The sequence below is a fragment of the Sturnira hondurensis genome, unplaced genomic scaffold (assembly GCF_014824575.4).
Source record: "Sturnira hondurensis isolate 20B ecotype Veracruz unplaced genomic scaffold, ASM1482457v3 Scaffold0004136, whole genome shotgun sequence".
In the NCBI taxonomy this organism is placed as follows: domain Eukaryota; kingdom Metazoa; phylum Chordata; class Mammalia; order Chiroptera; family Phyllostomidae; genus Sturnira; species Sturnira hondurensis.
In genome coordinates, this window is record NW_028076767.1 from 6121284 (window position 1) to 6142781 (window position 21498).

The following is a 21498-nucleotide window of genomic DNA, read 5'->3' on the forward strand; positions in this document are numbered from 1 at the left end:
AGAAAATTGTAATAAAGAGCATCTATGCCTAACACTTAGGTGAATACAAATACAGTTACAAAGTGTAGTCTGAGGCATCAATATAATGAAGTGCTTGCCATCTAGGAATCCTAATACCCTTCACAAGTAGATTCTCTCTCCTGTACAGGCTCCCCCGCTCTCACTCTCTGGCTCTCTCCCTTTCTCCCCAGAAAACTACAAATACAAACCGATATGGGTTCGTCACAGTCGTTGGGAAAATTGCCAGCTCACATACTGGCCACTTGAACACCTACTTTCTACCATGGTTTCTTTCTCTGCATAAATTTAGAAATAACAACGTGGAAAACTTACCCTTCTTCTGTTGACAAACAACTTCATTTGACTTCTCAGAATAGAAATTATGCTAAAGTAATTGGCAGAAAGTTGTGAAGCCCTACAGAAGTCAGTGCTGCTGGGTCTGCCCAGGAGACTTGCCCAGGGGCTCCAGCATGGGGACGGACAGCTGGATGGAGGGCAGCCTGGGGTGGGGTGACCGGGGCCTGCTCTGAGTGTGTTCTTCAGATCAAATCCTGTCTCTGTGCTCTCAACTCTCTGAGGACTCCGCATTCTTCCCCTAACTCCAGTTTCCTCCTCCCTTAAGTCACTTCGGAATCTTGGTCTCATTCTTATACAACACATACTTCTCCCTGCCCGAGGGCTTACCCACCAGCATAAAATTTCTTACAGTCAGCAACAAAGCCCTTCTTTAGTCAGTGAAATGGAGATAACCATATAGAGTCAATGAATTCAGGCACATTTCTAGGTATTAAAGTGTTTGTTTATTAATTTGTTTTAAGTTGCAAAACTAATGCATATTTTTGAAAACTAAAATAGAGAAAAGCATACATAGTAAAAAGTGAATATCCTTTACAGCTCACATTAGTAATAAAATTATTTAGAAAATTGCTTTTCACTAGACAGTATGATTTCAATTGGTGGAGACAAGCCAACTATGAATCACATACAAGTCTTCTCTTCCATTCAGCTGGACAGGTTTAAGGGACAGGGTAATGGAGAATATCTTCTAGAGGAAACCAGTTAGCATTTATGCCATTTAAAATATGATTTCTAAACTGCTTAAGCATACCTATCAAAATCTAAATGGAACATCTAAAAATCAGCATCATATAAGAGCAATACTCTGTGAAATGATTTCTGAACTGTGAAAATTTATCTTTCAGGCCTAGCATCTGAGAGCACAGAAACTGGACGGACTGCCTCTTGGAAGAGTCACCAGATTCTCTCCAGAAGTTTCCACTCGACTCATATGGGAATATTCCAAGGAACATAGGATCCAGGTTTGTCTCTTGGAATCTAGAAGAAAAGGACAAATTTATGTTTGCATTTGGAAAACATTTGTGATAGGTGAAAAACAGCAGAACATAAAATAAGATTAAAACCACGCAGAGGCCAACCAGGTCATGGGTCTGGCAATGACAACATGAGGAATGAGGAGGAGTCCAGGACAGGACTCGGGTTGGGGAGGTTACAGCAGCTACGAGAGCCATCATGCCATTGTGAAGAGGGGCAAATGAAAAGTGGAAGCTGTTTGCATTTCTCTGAGTGAAGAGGTGATTTGTGGGGTTAGGAAAAGGTATACAGGGTGCCCCAGTCTGAGAGGAGGTATGGGGGCTCTCCCTTCAATACAGAAATAATCAAGAAATAACTTGTTTATTGTCAGAGTGGTCACTGGGAACAACATGAATTCCCTCCGTATTTAAAATTCGTGCCACTGAAAATGACCATGGAGAGCTGAGATGTTTGCCTAGCAGGGTGTGGACGTAGGCAGGTTTCCTGCCTCTGGGGCTCAGGAAGGGCCCTCTGAGTGTGCACAACTCAAATCCGAAACTGCACACACAACGGTGCCCAGCTGGGGTGGCCCGAGCCAGACTGTCGGAGTGGCCCATGTCTTTGGCTCAGGGCACAGTTCCCGAACTTCTACTGAGGACCGATGTGTCCTGGGGAGAACACCAAACAAGGGAGGAACAGAGGACCGATGACACAAAAATAAGCCTTCTATTTTCAAGTGCTATAGAACGGAGCCCCACTGCAGACCACGCAGGGCCAGGCTGATGGGAAAAGGCAGCTCTAGGGTCACTCTGCTTGCCCTTTTGCTCAAATGCCCTCAGGATTCTTGTCACCTTTTCCTCCATGGAAGACCACCATGGTGGATTAATAAAACTTGACCACAAGGATCGGGGACAAAAAATCATAACTTTATGAGCTGAACATACCATTTTTGTGAACTTATCTTCACAGGCCATTCTAATCTTCTCCGGGGTCAGTGGACTATTGAGCTTCAGTGGTCCCAAAAGGCCTCGCTCCCGTCGGGCTGCATTCACAGCATCATGGATGGCAAAAAACACCGAGCTCCCCAGGAAGATCCCAGACTCTCCCATACCCTTGGAGGGAAACAAGTGAACTAGATTATGGCTCTCTCTGTACCCCTCCTCTCTCTGTATGTATGTATCTACATGCATATGTGCTTCTATAAGTATATATGTGCATGCATACAGTATCAAATACTATATATGTAATGTATTCCTTTAAATTTACTACTTAAACCCAATATTCCCATTCTTAGAATTCTAGTGTAAGGAAGTGATCCTAAGTATAAAAAGGAGTTTCGGGCATGCAAATGATTATTGCCAGGAAAAAAAAATCTGATGCAACCTGATGGGCATAGTAGTTTGTGTTAGGTTCCAAGATTAAGAGTATTTTTAAAAATTTATTATATTGTTAAACTGTTTTATAGTTAAAATGTTGAATAAGGCTTTGTCTTCTACACTCCTGGTAAAAAGCACAAACCACCAAGAGAGGAATGTAGCCCTTCCCGCCCTGCATGAGTATCACAAAAACGTGCATTCGTTCAGAGAGCATAACTCACCTTAGATGAATACAGAGTATTTGAGTTTTGAGAGGGAGGCAACAAAGAAATGTGGAACTCTGTGGGGATGTCACAGATGGTGGGGATTTTATACTGGTTCGGACCGCGAGTGTATAGGACACCCTGAGGAGAGTAACTTAGCTCCTCGATTGTAAAAAGTCCCATGCCTTGAACAAATGCACCTTCAATCTGAGGCAAAAAAAAAAAAGAATTTCCATGTATGAGAAAATACAGTCAACAGTAGCAACAGCTTCATGCTGTTTGTCTGAATTTTTTGAACACAGTATAAGAGGGTTTTCAGCATGTCTTGGACAATATCTCTGAAAGCTTACTTAAAAGTTTACCTAAAAGCATTTCTAAACATCTAATGAGTGTTAAGTTCAAAGTCAAAGGCCTTGAGTTGAATTTGTAGCTCCATGTTAGAATGTCAAGGGTTCTAGAAGAGGGCTCGGAAAACCTATTAGCTCAACTGCGCTTCTTTTTTCTTCCAGATGATTCTGCCTCAGACTGATGCACCTGCAGCCCCCAGCACACTAGGAATGGCTCTCAGGGCTCTGCGTAGAACCATCATCCCATCCTAACACCCTTGCTCGCGAGCTGACTGGCCTCACATCTCTGGACTCAGTTTCTGCACTTGTAACATAAAGGGTTTGAACTGTGTGTTCTCTAAGCTTCCAAGCAGCTTTGAAATGCTCCAGTTTTTTGGTGTCTAGACCTTTGAATATTTATGTAAAACAGCTTGTGATTTTTCAGTCCTGTCATTCACTTCAAATTTAAATTAAAAAACCTGTGGGCAAATGAGGCTACCTCTCCAGTCACTACTGCTGCACTTATTTGATGTTTATCATCCCAATTTCAAACTCCTTGAAGCTAAAGACCATCATATGCTCAGGGCTTAGCATTTAGTGCTACATCTTCCCTCTCTCCTAGATGTGTGGGGCTCACTCTGCCCCCTCTGGCTTAGTCGCCCATTCAAGCTCCTCAGGCACAGGCTGCATGTTTCTTCAAACGCTACCTAAAACACCTGTGTTTCCTTCACTCTTTTAAACAGCAAGAGATGTGAGTTCCATGGCTGGCCTGAATAGAAAGATTCTGACCTTTCCACAGGAGTAGAAAAGTAAGGTGATGAATAAGTGAGATGGAATGTTCTCCCCGAAGATCCCCAGAGCAGTTTTGGCTCTTACAAGTGGGAAGGGAGGCAAATCAGGTACACATACCTGGCCTATGTCAATAGCTGGATTTATGCTGCGGCCAATATCCATGACGATGTCTGTTCTGATGTTCTAGTAAGAGAAAAAGTAAAAATGTTTCCTGTGCTGAACAAACAACTTAGGGAAAGAAAAATGAGAAATAGCTCCTGCCAGGATGGCATTGAAATAGAACCTTCCTTTGGGCCACATTATATTTCAGGAAAGAAGCAATATCTTATGTTGTGAAGTTTATTATGTATAAATCTCAGAGTTATACAAAGACTCTTAACCAGCTTAAGCACGGATTGTTTTTTTTGGAAACAACAGGAGAGAAAAATATTTACTTAACTCTGATTTCCGCTGAGTGATGTAACATACTGAGTTTAATCCACTACAACAGACATAAGATAGAACACAAAAACAGAAAACATCCATGGCTCTCGTGATCCTTGTTACAAAACTTTGCGGCGACCACACGACCCAACATCCAGAGTCCAACTGGTTGCTTAATGTTTACCGAGTCACAGGACTCAGGGTGCATCAGCCAAAATAAAAAGTCTTTCAAATGTCATCTGTTCTAGATTTTTCATTTTCAGAGCAGAAGAGAGAATAAATCTAACATTGAACTTGGCAACTAGAAACTCTCTGGTAACGCACAAATGAAGAGGAGTACGGTGGGCCCAGCAGGGCTGGCGGCAAAGCCTCGGCTCTCCAGCCAGTCCGTCCTTCTTTTATGTGACATCATGGTCTCATAATAGTAGAATCATAACAGATTCCACTTCTAATTACCCATGGAACAACGGAAAGCCAAAAGTGTCCTTATTTGATAAAAGACTTCCATCTGACATATTTCTTAGGAAAATTAGATAGTGATCCAGAATGTTCTACTGTAATAAAACTTGAGGCACTTGCCTCTCTTAAAGACACTGTGAAATGTACAGTTCTCTTTGACAGCAGTTAGTGAGGCTGGCCTTCCGTGACACAAGTGGCCTCAGCTGAAGGGGAGGGGACTGGAGGGGAAGGGAAGGGAGGCGAGGTGCTCTCCAGTCTGCAGGGTTAGTGAAGATTTTGCTTTCAAGATTGTGGACTGACTACTGCTTGTCAGTGTGTTTTGATGGGGCTGCAGAGAGCGGTTTCAGGGTGTGGCTGCCAGCCTGTGCGATGGCCCATGATGACTCCGCATCCAGGTATCATAAGGATGAAGCCTTATGTAGTCGCCGCCTGTACTTTACCAGGGTTGGTTTACATGACCAATAGGATATGGCAGAGGCAACAGTCTGCCACTCCCACATCAGGTTATAAAAGACTGTGGACCATGGCTAGTGTCTTGCTGGCAGATTACAGATACTTATGAAATCCTTCAAGAATGTCACATGATGGCATTTCACAAATGTGGTCACCATACCCAGTTGTCCCAACAGTCTACATGGAAGCTCCCTGTAGGCTGTTTCTTCCTGGAAGTGATTTCTTTCCTTACACTATTTAAAAGGGTCCGGGAAATAAAGAGCAGAGGCCGCTGGTTGTTTTCCATGGAAGCAACCATAGCACCAAGGCTGAGCTTCTACTTCCTTCTGGTAACGCACAGAAAGTACCTTCAGGCCAAACACATGGTGCTTCTGGGGCGCTCAGGGAGATGGGGTACGTGGGGTTTCGGAGGACCTAGAGTGCGGCCTGAACACCCTCCCGTTGGTACTGACCTTGTGAGCTCCTGTCAGGCAGTCTATTTCAACCTCGGAACAGGCAGCTCCAAAAACAAAGTATTCAAACATTTGGCCTTCGCCTGTCTCCCAGTTCATGGATGACTCGTAACCCCTGGAGAAAAGAGGATTCTTGAGAAGTGATAGTCTCCTAATTGCAGACTGTGATAACTGAACAGGTCCATTAGGAGCTGAGCCCACATGTGTGTACTGCAAACCAGAGAAGTAGACTTGCACTGAGATGTGCCAGCGCATAATACGTGCAGTGAAGGTGCTGAATAAACCAGCCTTTACTTCCTTCTTATTGTTTGTTCTCTCCAACGGCTCTCTATCAATGACTCCTTATGTGTGGGAGTTAACTGTTGACAGTATGATTACCCATCCTATTGCTTTGGGCTAATATCAGGGCAGATTGGGCAATTCCACCCGCTTTTTCCACGAAACACTGCTTCGAAGGTTCGTACTAGCCTGTTTATTTGTCTTTCTGGCTCCAGGACTCAGCCACCAGGTGTGAGGGATCTGGCCCCTTGCTGTCTCTCTCCTGAGTTGAGACCACTCCCACGTCCCAGATCTCCCACTGCCGACTCATCTCGAAGGACACCGAATGATGGCATGGCGACAGAGAAGCACAGGCCAGCAGCTTGCCAGCACCTTCTACCCTTTTCTCCTCTCTCCTCCAGCCAGGAGGTGGCCATTAAAAATGCTCCCGGGGCTTCCTCCTGACAGCCTGCCAGTGCCCTGGGGCGCCTGTGGGCTCGGGCAAAGTGCCCAGGCAGGCAAGACTCTGTATCGCCCTGCTCTCTGATGGCCTCCACTCCGCACTGAAAGAGTTAGGTACTTTGTTTCCCCAAATAAGTGAGTTCTACTTGTCCACATCTTGTTAACACATTGTTATTGTCCAATTTCTTATCTTTTGCCAGTCTAGAAAGTATAAATGGTGTTTATCTTATTATGTTTGATTTGCATTTTAAAATCTTTGTTTCCTAACAAAAGGGATACACCGAGTTTTCCACAAAAGGTCAGGCACTGCTCAGAGTCCCTGTTAGTGCTCTGCCCTAACCCCACTGAGTGTGTAATAGAGGGTTCTACCGCAGAACCCTGTATAACCTGAATCATCGATTCAGCCACATTTTTTTACATGCTTATTTTTCCCAATAAAAGCCTTTCTGGACATTTGGATTAAGGAGCAGCTAAGTGTTCTTTATAACAGTGGGTCACTAGAAGGCACAAAATCAATTGGTTCCAAAGTTGCAAACAGAAGTGAAGCTCTTCCCCCAGGTGCCACCGCTACTTCCTATAGCCCGTGGTGGGAAGGGCCATTTACCTGAAGTAGCCGGTGGCCGAGAGACTGATGCTTTCCTCAAAAGCCGCCTGTGCCTGTGAAAGAAGGATACCACGTGACACAACAAGGATGTTCAGGGGAAGAACCACTTCCAACTTCAACTTTAACTTTAGTACATGCTAAACAAAAGCTACCAGTGGTAATAACTAGGGAGAGGCAACATCAATTTATTCCTTGCAGCGTTCTCCATCTCCACAGGCCTTTGTGGCTCACTGGGTGTGGTAACCGCATTTGCTCAATGCATCACCACTGTGATAAACGATGCCTTGGCATGTCACACTCATCGCCTGGACAATGCTGGGCAACCTATAGTCTGCTTTTGAAGACTGTTGTTCAGTTATCTGGAAAGACTAAGCCTATTAACAAAAACATTTCTAGAAACAATGGGGGGTTGGATGTTTAATTTTTACATCATGTATCTATAATAGTCACAGGAAAAGGGGTAATAAATATTTAGCAAAATCGTACCATTTAAAACAAAAGTTTCTACTGACTGTGCAGGGCACACAGTTGACTAATAGGTGAAAAAATGGGGGTTAGGTCCAAGTCCCCAAGTCTGAGAGAGGAAATATATGAAGCGTAACCATTAGCAAAGAAAGTGGGCTGAATGGCAGCTTCTGCTGGTGGAGGACTGGCCCCCATGTGCTGCCTCTCGCCCCTGGGAGATGGTGTTTCTCCAGCCAGGCTTTCTCAGCTGTCCTGGGCCCACACAGCACAGGGCAGAGAGCAGAAATAAATGTGCCCCCAAAGGACTGAAAGCCCCCATACATACGAATTATAGAATGAGTCCTAACTCTATGGACTAGAAGGAACCATTTCTAAGTAAGTAATCCTTCCCAGATGTTATTTCCTCCAGACCAGGGCTTTTTAATGTGCCATTCTAGAAGAGTCAGCATGGCACCCACCCTCAGCCTTTCCTGCTAGCCACTCTGTATCACTGGAACTCCAGAACTCATTACTCTGAAAAACCTGCTAGTGGGATCTAGACTGTTTTCCCTTCCAGCTACATTGTAAGTAGCTCAAAGGAAGCAGTTGAGCGTTTCCGCCCCATTCCAACTATTGGCTGAATATACACCCAGTGGCTTGCTTTTCTGTTTCTAAATAAGTGCTTACGTGGTTTTTAGTTTTATAAAAGAAGAAATGGGAAGTGTTTTCTTCCCATTTTAAGAAGAGTGGAACCCAAAGAAGGAGAACAAACGGACTTACAGCTATTACCTAGAAAATACATAGGTTCTACAGGGAGAAACATTAATTAATTCTTACTTAAAATAAAGATTCTGATGGGGAGTACAGTCAGCAGTGTTGTAATAACTATGAGTATGTACCTACGGTGTCACATAGGTACTAGATTTATTGAGTGGTCACTTCGAAGTTACATAAATGTCAAATCACTGCATTGTAAAAATGTATACTGTATGATTTCATTTTTATAAAACTGTAGACAAAGCAAATTGATCTGTTAGTGACAAAACGCAGATCCATATGTGTGGGGACGGTGGGGTGGGCATGGGGGGAGGGAGAAGTGGGGCTGATTGCAAAGGAACATTAGGAATCTTTTGGGGGTGATGGAGATGTTCATCAACTGTGGTGATGGCTGCATGTATGTACATATACATCAAAACTCATCAAACTGGACATTTAAATGTGTGCAGTTTGTTGGATATCACTTACACCTCAGTGAAATATTTAAAATAAAAAACAAATATATTTTAAAACATTTTTTAAAAAGAGTTCTGGAGAAACAAACACCTTTTTCTGCAACAAGATTTTCTCCCATCAGACTACCATGCGAATTCCAGACGCCGAACGCCCGAGGGCTTCTGCTTGTCCCTGTGCCACTGAAGTACCTGTTAAAAGTGCCCTTTCTGTTGACAGTTCATTCACATGCATCTCTTCCACTGCCCCGTCCTTTACTCTAATATAAAACACAAAGAGATTCTCACCCAGTCCTTCCAAGTGCCTCGAGGATTCTTGCTGATGATGGGCTCAAGGCGCTTTCGGAGAGTTTGACAAGCATCCTGGGGATTATTTTTTAGTTAAAATTCTGATTATAATTTCATGCAAACACCAATATCAAAACCACATGACATGTGCCACTCTAGGCTTATTCCAGAGGCCCAGGAACACGGAGAAGACCCATCCGGGAGGAAGTGATGTGACAGGTCTCGCGGGGGAGGGCTGAAGTGTGGCTGCCCAGGACGGGGGGCCACGCCAGCAGGGCAGGATGTAACAGAAAAACTATCGGCAAACCCCCAGCCACTATTTTTAAAGGTAGCTATGGTCAGATTTATCCTGTGGGAAAGCTCACTCACTCTGGCAGCATGAAATCAGGGCGAGAGGCAATGGAACTAGGGTGGAGACAAGAGCCCGCATGGCCCCGGAGGAGGTGTGAGCCCGAACAGAACAGCCATGTTAGCAGAACGTGGGAGTGGAAGAGTCTCTTTCTACAGAGAACTTTTTGCACAGAATTGCAATGGTTTGCTAGCCAGTGAAATGTCATGAGGGAGGGAGAACGAGCGGTGGCATTTTCAGCTCAGGAGACCGCCCGGTGCTACATGGCTGACTGAGCTGGAGACTGGGGAAGGGAAGTTTCCACTGAGGTGAGAGCTGGTTTGATTTTCAACATCTTCTGTGCACCTCCCACGTGCTGGTCCTGATGGGGTTAATGATGTGGATGCCACCGCAGTGATTCTTACCTTTATCGCCAACCCATTGAGATCCGCCACCACAGAACCTCCGGAGACGTTTGTATTAGGGACGGTTTCTGTGCTTGTTCCACGCAGGTGGACATCCGACAGTGGCACCCCTAATTCACGACTAGCCACCTGGGTTTTAGAAGAGAGATTTTTTTCCCCAAAAATACTTTGGTTAGTCACAGACCTACGCACGGACTCATAGTAGCATCTATGCAAAGTCCTGACATGCCCAGTGGGCAGGACCATAAAATTCTTCCAGCTGCAAAAGGTTCCTCTTTATAAAAACCCTGTAGCCAGTCTGGACCCCAAGCCCTGAGCACATTTTCTTTTGCTTTGACTGTCTCCTGTGCAACAGCATGAGGAGGAGAAAACGAAGCCCCACGCCAAGGTAGGAAGAAGGGCTTATGTCTTCGTCATCATGAAATCAACACCTCAGAGGTCTTTCCTGCACTCCACTCTGCAAAATGCTAGAAAAGGGGGTGCCTTTTCCTATGGGAAAGGGGGTGCCTTGTCCACACTTCTGGAGGTGGTCAGGGAAAAGAGCACCTTGTAGAAAGAACAATGGCCTTGTAACAGCAGCAGCAGCAGCACCAGCACGCGGTCCCAGCAGACGGAGCCATTGCTGCTGGCCAACACAAGGACTTAGCAGGCTGCTCTGTTCTTCCTTTGTGTTCGGCGTTGGGAAACGAAATCATGTTACTAACTTCAGCTGATCCAAAATTCCCCTCTTTCCTGCAAGTGGTGTAGCTTAACAGAATTTGCTCACAGCTGTGACAGGCACATGGTCATGTGGAGTCCTTCTACACCACCGACTTTCAGAAGATCGTCTGCCCAAAATACATCAGCTTTGACACAAAGGTCTGGCGGCACGATGAAGGACCCTCAAAGTGGGGAAAGATATGACCAGTGACTGATAACATAAAAGGAAATAGATGTTCAACATCTCTCTAATCAGAAAAATGCAAATTAAAGCAATAATGAGGTGCTGCCATTCAACTGTTGACTCATCTAAAATATTAAAACAACCCCAAACAGACAGTGTTAGTTACTGGTGCAATATGATGGCTACTTTCCAGAAAACAATTTTGGAATGTGTCAAATGATCAAGCAGTAACTGGTTTAATAAAGGTATTTGTGGGATAAAAGATATACTCTACGGCCAGTAATTCCATTTCTGAGAATCTATTCTAAAAAGACATTCATTGATCTGATCACAGGTTTATGTAAAAAAATTCACTGAAATGTTCAACAATTGAGGAAGGTTAAATGAATTGTATATAATCCACATGCAGCCGTTACAAGTCGTAAGTGCAAAGAATTCTTAATGACAGGAGGAAGTGCCCAGTCTATGTAAGGACAGATGAAAAACCAGGACACAAAATTATATAAACAACATATGAGCAATTAGGGGGTAGGGGGAGTCAAGATGGGAAAGAACCCAGAACAGTGATTATTGCTAAACGGTGGAATTATGTAGGGTCCTCTAAAAAAAGAACTATTTGTCTGTTACAAATGTTTTATAGGCTGTATCATTACTACTATGATTAGCAAAATTGAAACAGTACCTAAAAGTTAATGGGACAAAAGAAAATTGGTAGAGTATGGTTAGAAATACCAAATGTCATTTATAGCATCAACTGTTTAGAGTCCTTCCTATAAAAAAGCCAGAAACAATACGGTACCTCAGAGCTTGCCCAGCAAAGGTTTCAAAAGGCAACTCAGTTGTTAATGTATCTAAAGGAAAGCAGCAAATAACCATCCAGCCTTGCTTAGCAATGCAGCAAACTGAGACTCTTCTGCCACATTCTTCTAAGAGGGTCAGTTACAAACTGGCTTGTTCATCCAGGTTCTGCTTATAGCTTAACAGTTTTAGTGGTCAAAGCAAAAGTCTCCTCTCCTTTTTTTTTTTTTTTTTGGAAGAGAGAATGTACATTCACCATTTCTCGCTCATACACATACCTATAAGCACACATCCCATTTCCCCCAATTATCTGCATTCTTACCTGAATCATTTTAGTGTGGACCCCCTGCCCCATTTCGATTCCACCATGAGTCACCAGCACAGACCCGTCTAGATAAATGTGAACCAGGGCAGCAGCCTATGCAAAAAAGATACAGTTCTCATGATCTTTTGGAATGATATTATTGCATGTGTTGTCAGTTACAAAGTTTTCCCTGGAAATGACCCCCTCCCTTCCATCTCCTGCCAAAACATACACAGACACTTTCTCTGTCACCCTGAGAGTGCTGAGCAAAGCCAGGGCAACGTTGGGTCACCTCATGACCACCCACAAGAGGCCAGATCGCTGCTGGGTAGCTTTGAGTCTGGGGCAGGACTCTGCTCCTTAAGCTACTATTTCCTCACTGGGACATTCGAGCTCACTGGTACCTTTCAAGGATACCCTGACATGGGTGGAGCAAAATTTAGGTTTGGAGTTTTTCTTGAGAGGTGGATGTCAGTTTTAATATGCAAGGTTAAATCTATAGTAGATAGGCTAGGAAACAGAGAGAACAATATTTATGTGAACACACAGTCCCACAGTTGTAGGTTGTTACAGAAAAGAAAATATGAAAATCCAACTAAGACGAGGCAGACAGACATTAAATTTTTCACTGCAAAATGAGCTAAGCCCACTCTAAACCATCCTGGCACTGAACTGCAGAGCTTTAGTTGAAACGGAACTTGGAAGTAATCGCATCTAACTGTGCAGCAATCCAGAGGGATCCAGAAGGAACCAAGCTGCTAACAGAATTAAAGCCTGCTGTAATCAGAAGCATGCAAACTCTAAGCTAAACATGTTTTCCAATTAACAAGAATATGCCATCTTGCAAGTCTGTGCATGCTAAACTAGGGAGTATGGAGATCTCTCAGGAAACTGTAGAAAACAAGGAGGCTTCTTCAGTTTGAGCCTCCAGTGTAAGAGCAATATTAACAGCATATGGTCAGAAGAAAATGCCTCTAACGCTGTGGTTCAGGAAGGCCTGCAAGGCACACCTGCATAGCGCTGACCCCACAGACGTGGTCTGTGGCTGCCCAGGGTCACTGGAAGCCCCATCAGCTAGGTTTCTAAATATCTAAGCATTGATCCAGAGTGGCATAGTTATCCAGGATTTGTAAAAGGCAGGGTTTTCAGAAAACTCTAGTAACAAGCTAATTTCCATTTAATAAAGCTAAAATCTGAGTAAGCCTTTATTACTCACTGAGATTACTCATGAACCACCCTGGGCATAAACCACAGTTGATGGGCTCGTATGTCGATCACCAGATGCATCCCAAGGGAAGGGCCGCGTTCCTAGACAGATCTCTGCCCACAGCCACCTGTGGGCCACAGGTCACACTTGGAGAACTGCCTCTTCTTTTACCATCCAAGGCTCTGCATTACTCCAGCGAATGGCAAGCAACTGCCTCTGCCTCTCCGAGTAAGACCCTTTGACAGTGAAAATGGATTCTATTCACTTGGTCACAGGTGTAAACTATAGATGTACTAGGAAAGTAGGGACAGAGGTGTAGCCTGTCTCCAAAGATAAAGGCATGCACACTCACAGCCCAAGGGAGAATTTTAGACCCTTAAGAAAAGCACTGTAGCCATTATCATCAGCCCAAGGACTTGGGAAGATGTAGCAGAATATGTTTTACTGTCTGTTGACAGACACATCACTCCCGTAAACACTGTCTTGTGCTCTGGCCATTTGTTCCTAAGACAATCAAGATAAGGAGTGGCATTTTCTACAGAGAGCCCAGAGCTGATGGCCCTCAGGGTCGTGCCCTGGGTGCCATCTGATGCCAGTTGCTGTGGCTGCTTCTGGGCTCCATTCTATGGCACTTTATTGTGCTCTCTGCTGGAGTGTGAGCCCCTGAAAGGAAAAACCATGGTCCTAAGGCATCCCTTGGAATGCCACGTAGCATTGCACACATTAGTAAGTGCTCAATAAAAGTTTGACAAGTAAATTTGCAACGGCGCAGCCATTCGATCTGTTTCTTAAGCCTGTAGTCTCTGTATTTGGTCTCCTTCCTCAGCTAGCGTTCCAGAAGGTGTGAGTAAAATTTGTAGTTGGCACATATGATTGAGTGACAATTATAGAGAATTATGCATGTCTAACATTGTGTAACCCTCTTGGCTGTGGCCCTTTGCCTGTGTGTCTGGGGCAGCATTTCTATCAGAGGCCACTGAGTAATTTGTTCCATGTGCTGCTCCAGTCTCTCTGGGACCATTTAAAATGTCATATTTGGTTCAGGTAAGTGGCACCACCAGACAGTTCATTGTTAGTGCCACAGAAGATAATCTCACAAAGCTTCATCTACGAAATAGGCACAACTGGAGTGTTAGAGCAGATGGTTCTGCAATGTAAACTGGGGACTTAGCCTGTGAAATTCAAATCTTTAAGCAATGACTGCTGGTATTGGTGAGAAGTTTGCTTTGGTCCTGCAGATCCCCAAATGTCTCAGCTGTTCAAACACTTGAGTTCCTACTCTGAGCCAGGTTCCATCCTAGGATGCTGGGAATAGAGGTTAATTAGATACTGTGTGTCCTTTGATGTTCTTGCTGAGGAATTTAAAAAAATGTAGGTAAAGCATGTTGGGAGTGCAGGGGCATGAAATGACAAAGACCATGGGATCTGTTTTCCAACAGCCTGCATGTCCTTGGGCAAGACAGTCAACTTCTATGGCCTTCAGTTTATAAAACAGAATCACACCTACCCAGCAGATAGGGGTTCAATCAAGTGGCAAATTACAAATCACCCAGCCTAGGGCCTTATTTACAGAAGGTGCTCAAACACCATTTCTAGTTCCCGCCTCTCTTAGATTTGCTTTAGAATAGTCTTTCAGCATTTGGCATCCAGGAAGCAGCTTGACTGATCTCAAATTCTCTGATTCAGCCCTAAAGCAAATGTTTTAAACATGGAAGCTGGCTAATTTCCAAGGAAGGGTGGGAGGGGCTGGTCCCTGCCAGGGAGCTTCTCAGTAGCCCTTGAGAATGAACTTGTACCGCTGGCTGTTGTCTGGTTTCTTCCTTGCTATGCTGAATCGCACCGTAAAACTCTGTGAAGGGGCAGGTAGAGGTAGGTGAGAAAGGACAGTGTCTGGGGCCTCCCAGACCTCAGTTTTAGCCCTGGCCTCTCCTCTCACCAGCTGTAGGACTCGGGCAAGTGATTTAAGCTCTCTGCGCCTCAGTTTCTCATCATTAAGATAAGGCCATAAACCTCATAGGTTGCCCTGAGGGTTGACTAACAATAAAATCTAAAAGTACTTAAAACATACTAGGTGCTCAGTAATCATCATTACTTTTTTGAGAAATTTCTGATTAGGGGAATGAGATAGACTGTGTTCTACTGCATTAAATAACAGCACCATTAAATAGCGACAGCTGCCATGCCTCCCGCAACCTAACGCCCGAGGATTTCCGTACCGTCCGTAAACGGTGGAGACTGTGTTTCCTGTGATCCTAGCCAGCCTGCTCAACGACAGCCCAGACTGACTCTGCTAGCTGCCAGCAAATCAGTTTACCCAAATCTGCATGCCAAGATTCCCTGCCGGCTATCTTTGTGTGTGTGTGTGTGGCAATTTTCCCTCTTCCTTTCTTTTGAATAACCTTGTTTTTGCCTTTATTCCTCAACCACAGCTTCTTGTCCTGACTGTCTCTCTCATCTGGGTAAAATGGGTGCGGATGACTAACTGACTCTTTTTTTTTTAAGATTTTATTTATTTATCTTTAGAGGGGAAGGGAAGGAGAGAGAGAGAGAATATCAATGTATGGTTGCCTCTCATGCATCCCCTGCTGGGAACTGGCCTGCAACCCAGGCATGTGCCCTGACTGGGAATCGAACTGCGATCATGTGGTTCCCAGGCCCGCGCTCAATCCACTGAGCTACACCAGCCAGGGCTAAGTGACTCTTGTTTGTGTCATCGCAAACAGGCAGGTGATGGGATGGCTCTAATAAGATCACCACTTGTATTGTTACACTGCTCCTCTGAGCTAATCCACCTGCAATGAAAACTGCATGAAACGTTCTAACGATGACACCAAGGCTGAACCAGGATGGGTGGGTGAACAGATGACTGTGAGAATGAGGCAAGGACCTTCCCAGCTGCTTCACTGGTCGCCCCACCTCTACTCTCCCAACATCCAGCTCAGCCCTTAGCACCCCTCCCAGCTGCACTCCCATTTACCCCTCTTCTGTCACCACTCAACACACCTGCCACATCTTCACCACGGCTCAGCCAAAGGGGAGTGACAATTGTTTTGAAGGCTTTGCCATCTTACCCGCATATATGTGTGTATATGTATAAATGTATATGTAAGAACATAGGTAACGAGGGGCCCATATCACTGCTGTACAATGAGCTAGAAGAGATCAGTCCTTCATCAGCTGTTCTGGGTAAGAGTCACTCGAGAAGGAAGAGGCTGAAACTGAGTGAGGTTCAGCAACCAAGCAGGGGGTATATTTAATCAGGCGAAGACATTAAACTATGAGAACAGATTTTCAGTCTTCCCCTTCACAGCTTTAACGGCTATGAAGTGAACAAATCCCTAAAACTGTGCTTTAAAAATGATTTAAACGAATTAATTTTGGAGGTTTAGTTTACCCCAACCCACCAGAAAGGGGAGGGGCACCAAGGACCCTGCAGCTTCCGGTTTCTATTGCACGGTGCAGACGTGCAGCTTTTGGAGGAGGTGAGAGAGGAGTCTGGGCCGTCAGTGGCCCCGCCTTCTCACTGTATCTTTCAGAAATCTGGGGCCCAGAGTGAGCTGACTCAGCTGCTTAATGCCAAAGCCAGGGACAGAAATCACATCTCCCAGTTTCCCAGGAAGGATGCTTGTCACCGACCCTGGGAATATGGGCTCTTGTCTCCTCTGGAGAAAAGCTAGTTTGAGCACAACTTTGGTACAGTTTAGCCACCAGGGACTGCAACCACATGGCTAATTCACCTTAATGGAAAGTTTCCTGAATGCCTTTTGATTCATCTGTTTGGAGAACTCACCTGACCAGCAGCTCGTGAGCCAAGGCCAACAGGGTACTTCACGGGAACCATGGCCAGCCCCTTCTTCTTCCAGTAATTCTCTGAGTTGAATTTTTCCACGGCTGCTTTCCTCAGGGAGTAGGAAGACATGGCCATACATTCTTTCCAACACTGCATCAGGTTCTTGGTATTAATCTCTTGTTTGTAGGGTGTCTGATCAATTTCCTTGTACATGTTTATCGTTCGGACCTATTTTAGAAAAGGAGATGAAGAGGGTGGGGTGGGGAGACTCGGCAGACAGACTTTTCCATCCACTGTTCCCCTAGTTGAAATCTGCTCATCCTGTAAGGCCCAGACCGAGTTCAACACACACCTCACCAAAGCCTTTTCCAGTGCGAAATATTCACTTCTTCTACTCAAAGCCTCTATCAAATGTCCACACTCCCAGGCCTTCCATACTGCTGCTGTACGAGTTTAAGGGAAGGAATCCTTTCCTTGTGTTTCTTATATAACTCAACCCAGTGCAGGTACATTACAGACTCTTAATACTGGATATTCTTGAATAGCTGTTGAAAGGTAATCCTGAATTTAATTTCCAGGCAATGGGATCTACATGAATCAGATGCTGTGGCAAAATAAGATCATTTACTTCCAAATGGGAAAAATATTAAAGCCTGTTTAAATATAATCCATAACTAGGATGAAGAACAAATTAAAAGATTCTACCCCAGGATGTCTACCGCTGAGAAGACTTCTCCTGAATTCCCAGAACTGGAGGTTAAGACTCACAGCTGAGAACAAAGGGTCAAGTACTTCACATTCTCAGTGGAGAACACTCAGCAGTTGAGACTAGGCATCTCCTCGCACTGACAGAGGCCATTACAGACATACAGTCTCCTCATCCCCCTAAAAAATTCCCAGATCATTATGAAGAGATGACCGGAAATGGGTGAGCTGTGCCATTTGGGGCAAGGCAGTGTTTTTAAGGTTGGCTATTCTTTCCTCCAACTTTCCTTGGAGATAAAGAGGGGTCATTATCTGATTTTCTTCCCTAGAGCTACCAAATGTGACAGGGCATCTGGGAGAGAGGCTGTGGGGAGATGAGCAGGAAAGGAGAGGCAAGGATCCCCTGCGAGTTCAAGAGACATGAAGAAGATGGCTCCTGCCTGTGGTCTCAGAGATGAACAGAGGGCAAGGCTTTCTAAGGGACTCCTGCAGCCCGGGACTCAGAGGCATGGGTATCAGGGGACGCTGCATGAGGGGCCAGCTGAAGGCAGGTGAGCTCCAACTCCCCCTCACAGAGGACTGTGGATTTTCACGAGAACTGGCAGAAACGGAACCCAGAGACAATATACTTGAGAAGTGGCTACACTGAATAAAGCAGAGGACAAAAAGCTTGCTGGGAGGAGTCACATGAGGAGATGCTGCCTGTTTTATTCTGTCTCTTCCTCTCTGCCCCCAACGCTGCAGCAGAAGGCACAGGGGTGAGGGGGAGAGACAGCACACCATGCCCTGCACAGTAACTCCACTCTAGGATCCTTAGGGAGAAGGGGTGCAAGGAAGAACACAGAGCTTGTGAATGATGGAGTTGGGACAGACAAAGAACTGAAGGCAGACGGTTGTAGTGACTGAGGTGGCTGAAACTTTAGGTCAGCTGCCTGAGCTATTAAGGAAGCAGGGGAAGGAAGGGTATGACAGCTGGTAGCAGTTATACCCCCAACCAACGGAGATTTCTCACTAAACAGGTTAGAATACAATGCTCACTCTTCAACATCTTCTTGTCCCCAGGATTTTTGAGAAGGGGCCTGAGTGAGAGTAGTGAGTTGGGTTCCCTGGAGCAAATCATTTAGTCCATAAGGGCCTCGCATTTCTCAGCATAAGTGGATCCCAATGCCCCTGTCACCTCTAAAATTTGGTATCTTTTGTGAATGGGACTAATGTAGTGTTACCTTCTCAGGGGGCAACCCACACTTGGCTGCAACTTCTGTGATGCAGGATTCGATGATCAGCGCTGCCTGAGGAAAGCCGAACCCACGAAAAGCTGTGTTGGATGGAAGGTTGGTTCTGCATGCCCGCCCTCGGCAACGCAGGTTGGGAAACTTGTAACAATTTTCCATCTTCAGAATTCCCATTTCTAACACCTGGGGAAATACAGAGTTGATGTGAGGAGACTTCTCTGCCTGTTTTATCATCCTAAGACCTCGGACCAAAACCTAGCCAGGAATGACTGACTCTGCCTCAATTTAAATGCATTTTTTGCTGTAAAATAATATTTAAGGATTTGAATAACTTTTGAAATATCTTTTAAATTTTCATATTTTAGAGCAAGTACATTTCCCCCAGATTTCAAAATATCCAAAAGCCCGTGAAGCATTCACAGGCCCTAACCACTTAATCTCTAGAATGTAATGAATATAAATAATATCCTAGATAACAGGAAAAAGTGTTTTGGCATTTGGTCTAATGATTGGTTCTCCTTTATGGGTAATTTGCCCTCTTCCCCCTGAGAATTTGGCAATGTCTGGAGACACTTTTGGTTGCTGAGACTGGAGGGTAGCTATGCTGCTGAAATCAGCGGGGTAGAGGCAAGGAATGCTGCCAACCACCCCACCGTGCACAGGGCGGCTCCCACAGCGAAGAGTTATCTGTCCAAAATGTCAGTGGGGCCGAGGCTGAGGTCTAGCGCTTACACCTGGGACAAGAGCTGTAAGTGTAGGAAACGTGGAAATAACACATGGATGCAGATCAGACCTGGCCAAGACCTTCGGGCTCACTCTGGGGACACTGGCAACATGCAACTGCCCTGCAATGAGGGCCTTTATGCTTTTATAATTAGATATTGTTTAGCTAGGGAACATTTTCTGAATTCAACCATTTTATGTAACACTTTCCAGAATGTGAACTTGCTCCTGAAAACACTTACAAATAATGTCTCATCCAGGGAGGCGCCTCCATTGCAGTAATGCTCCATATCCAGGGCCAAGACTCTGCCGTCGTTCATGACTCCGGCCTGCGGGAGGAGAATTGACCTTTGATGCTAGTGCTGGGGGCCAAGGCTCTCTAAAGTTGCTTTGTCACTTGTGAGTCCTCTACACATAGGCCAAAAGCTTCATGACATTGGACTTGGTAATGATTTCTTGGATATGACACCAAAAGCAAAGGCAACAAAAGAAAAAACAGATAAACTGGCTACATCAAAGTTGAAAACTTCTGTGTATCAAAGAAGATAATCAACAGAGTGAAATGGCAACCCAGAGAAGGGGAGAAAATATCTGCCAATCATGTGTCTGTGAAAGGGTTAATATTCAGGATGTATAAAGAACTCAACACAGTAACAAAAAAACAATCTGATTAAAAAGTGGACAAAGAACTTGAAGAGATATTTCTCCAAAGATATACAAAGGTCCAGTAAGCACAAGAAAAGATGTTCAACATTACTAGTCATTAGAAAAATATGAATCAAAACCACAGTGTACCACCTCACATCCATTAGTATGGCTATTATAGAAACACAACAGAAATTAGGTAAGTGTTTGTGAGGATGCAGTGGAATTGGAACTTCTGTGCATGATTGGTGGGAATATAATGTATATGTTATTGAAAACAGTATGGCAGTTCTTCAAAAAATTAAAGTAGAACAACCATGTGATCCAGCAATCCCACATCTCAGTATTTATCTAGAAGAATTGAGGGCAGGATCTCAAAGGGATATTTGTACACCTATGTTTATAGCAGCATTACTCACAATAGCTGAGGGGTAGTAGTAACTCAAGTGTCTATCAATGGATAAAGGGATAGACAAAATGTGGATATACATACAATGCCATAGTATTAAGCCTTAAAAAGGAAGAAAATTTTGACATGTGCTACAGTATATGTGAACTTTAAGGACTTTATGTTAAGGGATGTAAGCCAGTCACAAAAGAACAAATACTGTGATTCCATTTATATGAATAGTCAAATGTATAGAGACAGAAAGCAGAATGGTGGTGGCCAGGGGCTGTTTCGAGAAGCAGGGGAGTTACTGCTTCACGGGTGCAGAGCTTCAGTTTTACAAGATGGACAAAACGTCCGAGTTGGACGGTGGCGACCACTGGGCAACAATGCGAATAATGCCACTGAAACACACACTTAAAGTGATCATGATAGTACATTTTATGTTGTGTGTATTTTGCCACAACTAAAAATAATAATGAAAAAGGAAAAAAGGAAGGGTAGAGGATAAAAAAGTGAAGCAAACAGAAACTCTTCCTGCTTAATCCATCACTACTATTTAATCTTTTTTCCTCCTTGTAAAGCAAAGCAATGATGTGTTTGTTGAGCCCCCATTCTTGCCACCCTTGAAGTATGGCTCCCATCCTCACATCTCTCCTCATCTTCAAATCCCCTAATTTGAAGATTAGGTCTTCTCCTAATCTTCCAATCTGGTGGCTGCTCAGAATGTACTCTGCACATTTTTCTCACAGGGCCATTGCCAGCTAGCACTCTCAGCAGCATTTGGTGTTGCTGAAGGTCTTTTAAATGGATATCTTCCTTGCTTTCAAGATGTGCCCAGTATTCCTATTTTCTGCCTGTGCACTGCTTTAATATCTCTGAACTTACTGAACGTCACTGTAATGATTGTTATTGAATGGAACCGAAATGAAACCAAGGGCAAGGCCTACGAATTCCAGCAGTTTGAGGTTGAGGTCTGGCTCTGCTGCT

At 44.5% G+C, this 21498-nt stretch overlaps 1 protein-coding gene across 3 annotated transcripts in view; it reads right to left on the bottom strand.

Annotated features, from left to right (window-relative positions):
• Positions 1-774: 774 nt before the first annotated feature.
• AOX1 (aldehyde oxidase 1) overlaps positions 775-21498 on the bottom strand; it is a 69218-nt gene continuing 48494 nt past the window's right edge. For 2 of the 3 annotated variants that reach the window (XM_037043663.1, XM_037043665.1), the window contains 12 exons: positions 19718-19804; positions 18744-18935; positions 16816-17043; positions 11837-11932; positions 9834-9962; positions 9081-9155; positions 7120-7172; positions 5796-5910; positions 4126-4191; positions 2909-3097; positions 2256-2423; positions 775-1335 (listed from right to left, as the gene is read on the bottom strand). In XM_037043663.1, the coding sequence (XP_036899558.1) occupies positions 1285-1335; positions 2256-2423; positions 2909-3097; positions 4126-4191; positions 5796-5910; positions 7120-7172; positions 9081-9155; positions 9834-9962; positions 11837-11932; positions 16816-17043; positions 18744-18935; positions 19718-19804 (1449 nt within the window). In that variant the 3' untranslated portion in view covers positions 775-1284. Of the gene's footprint in view, positions 1336-2255; positions 2424-2908; positions 3098-4125; positions 4192-5795; positions 5911-7119; positions 7173-9080; positions 9156-9833; positions 9963-11836; positions 11933-16815; positions 17044-18743; positions 18936-19717; positions 19805-21498 lie in introns of those variants that run through there. The other variant, XM_037043664.1, reaches the window with a different exon arrangement.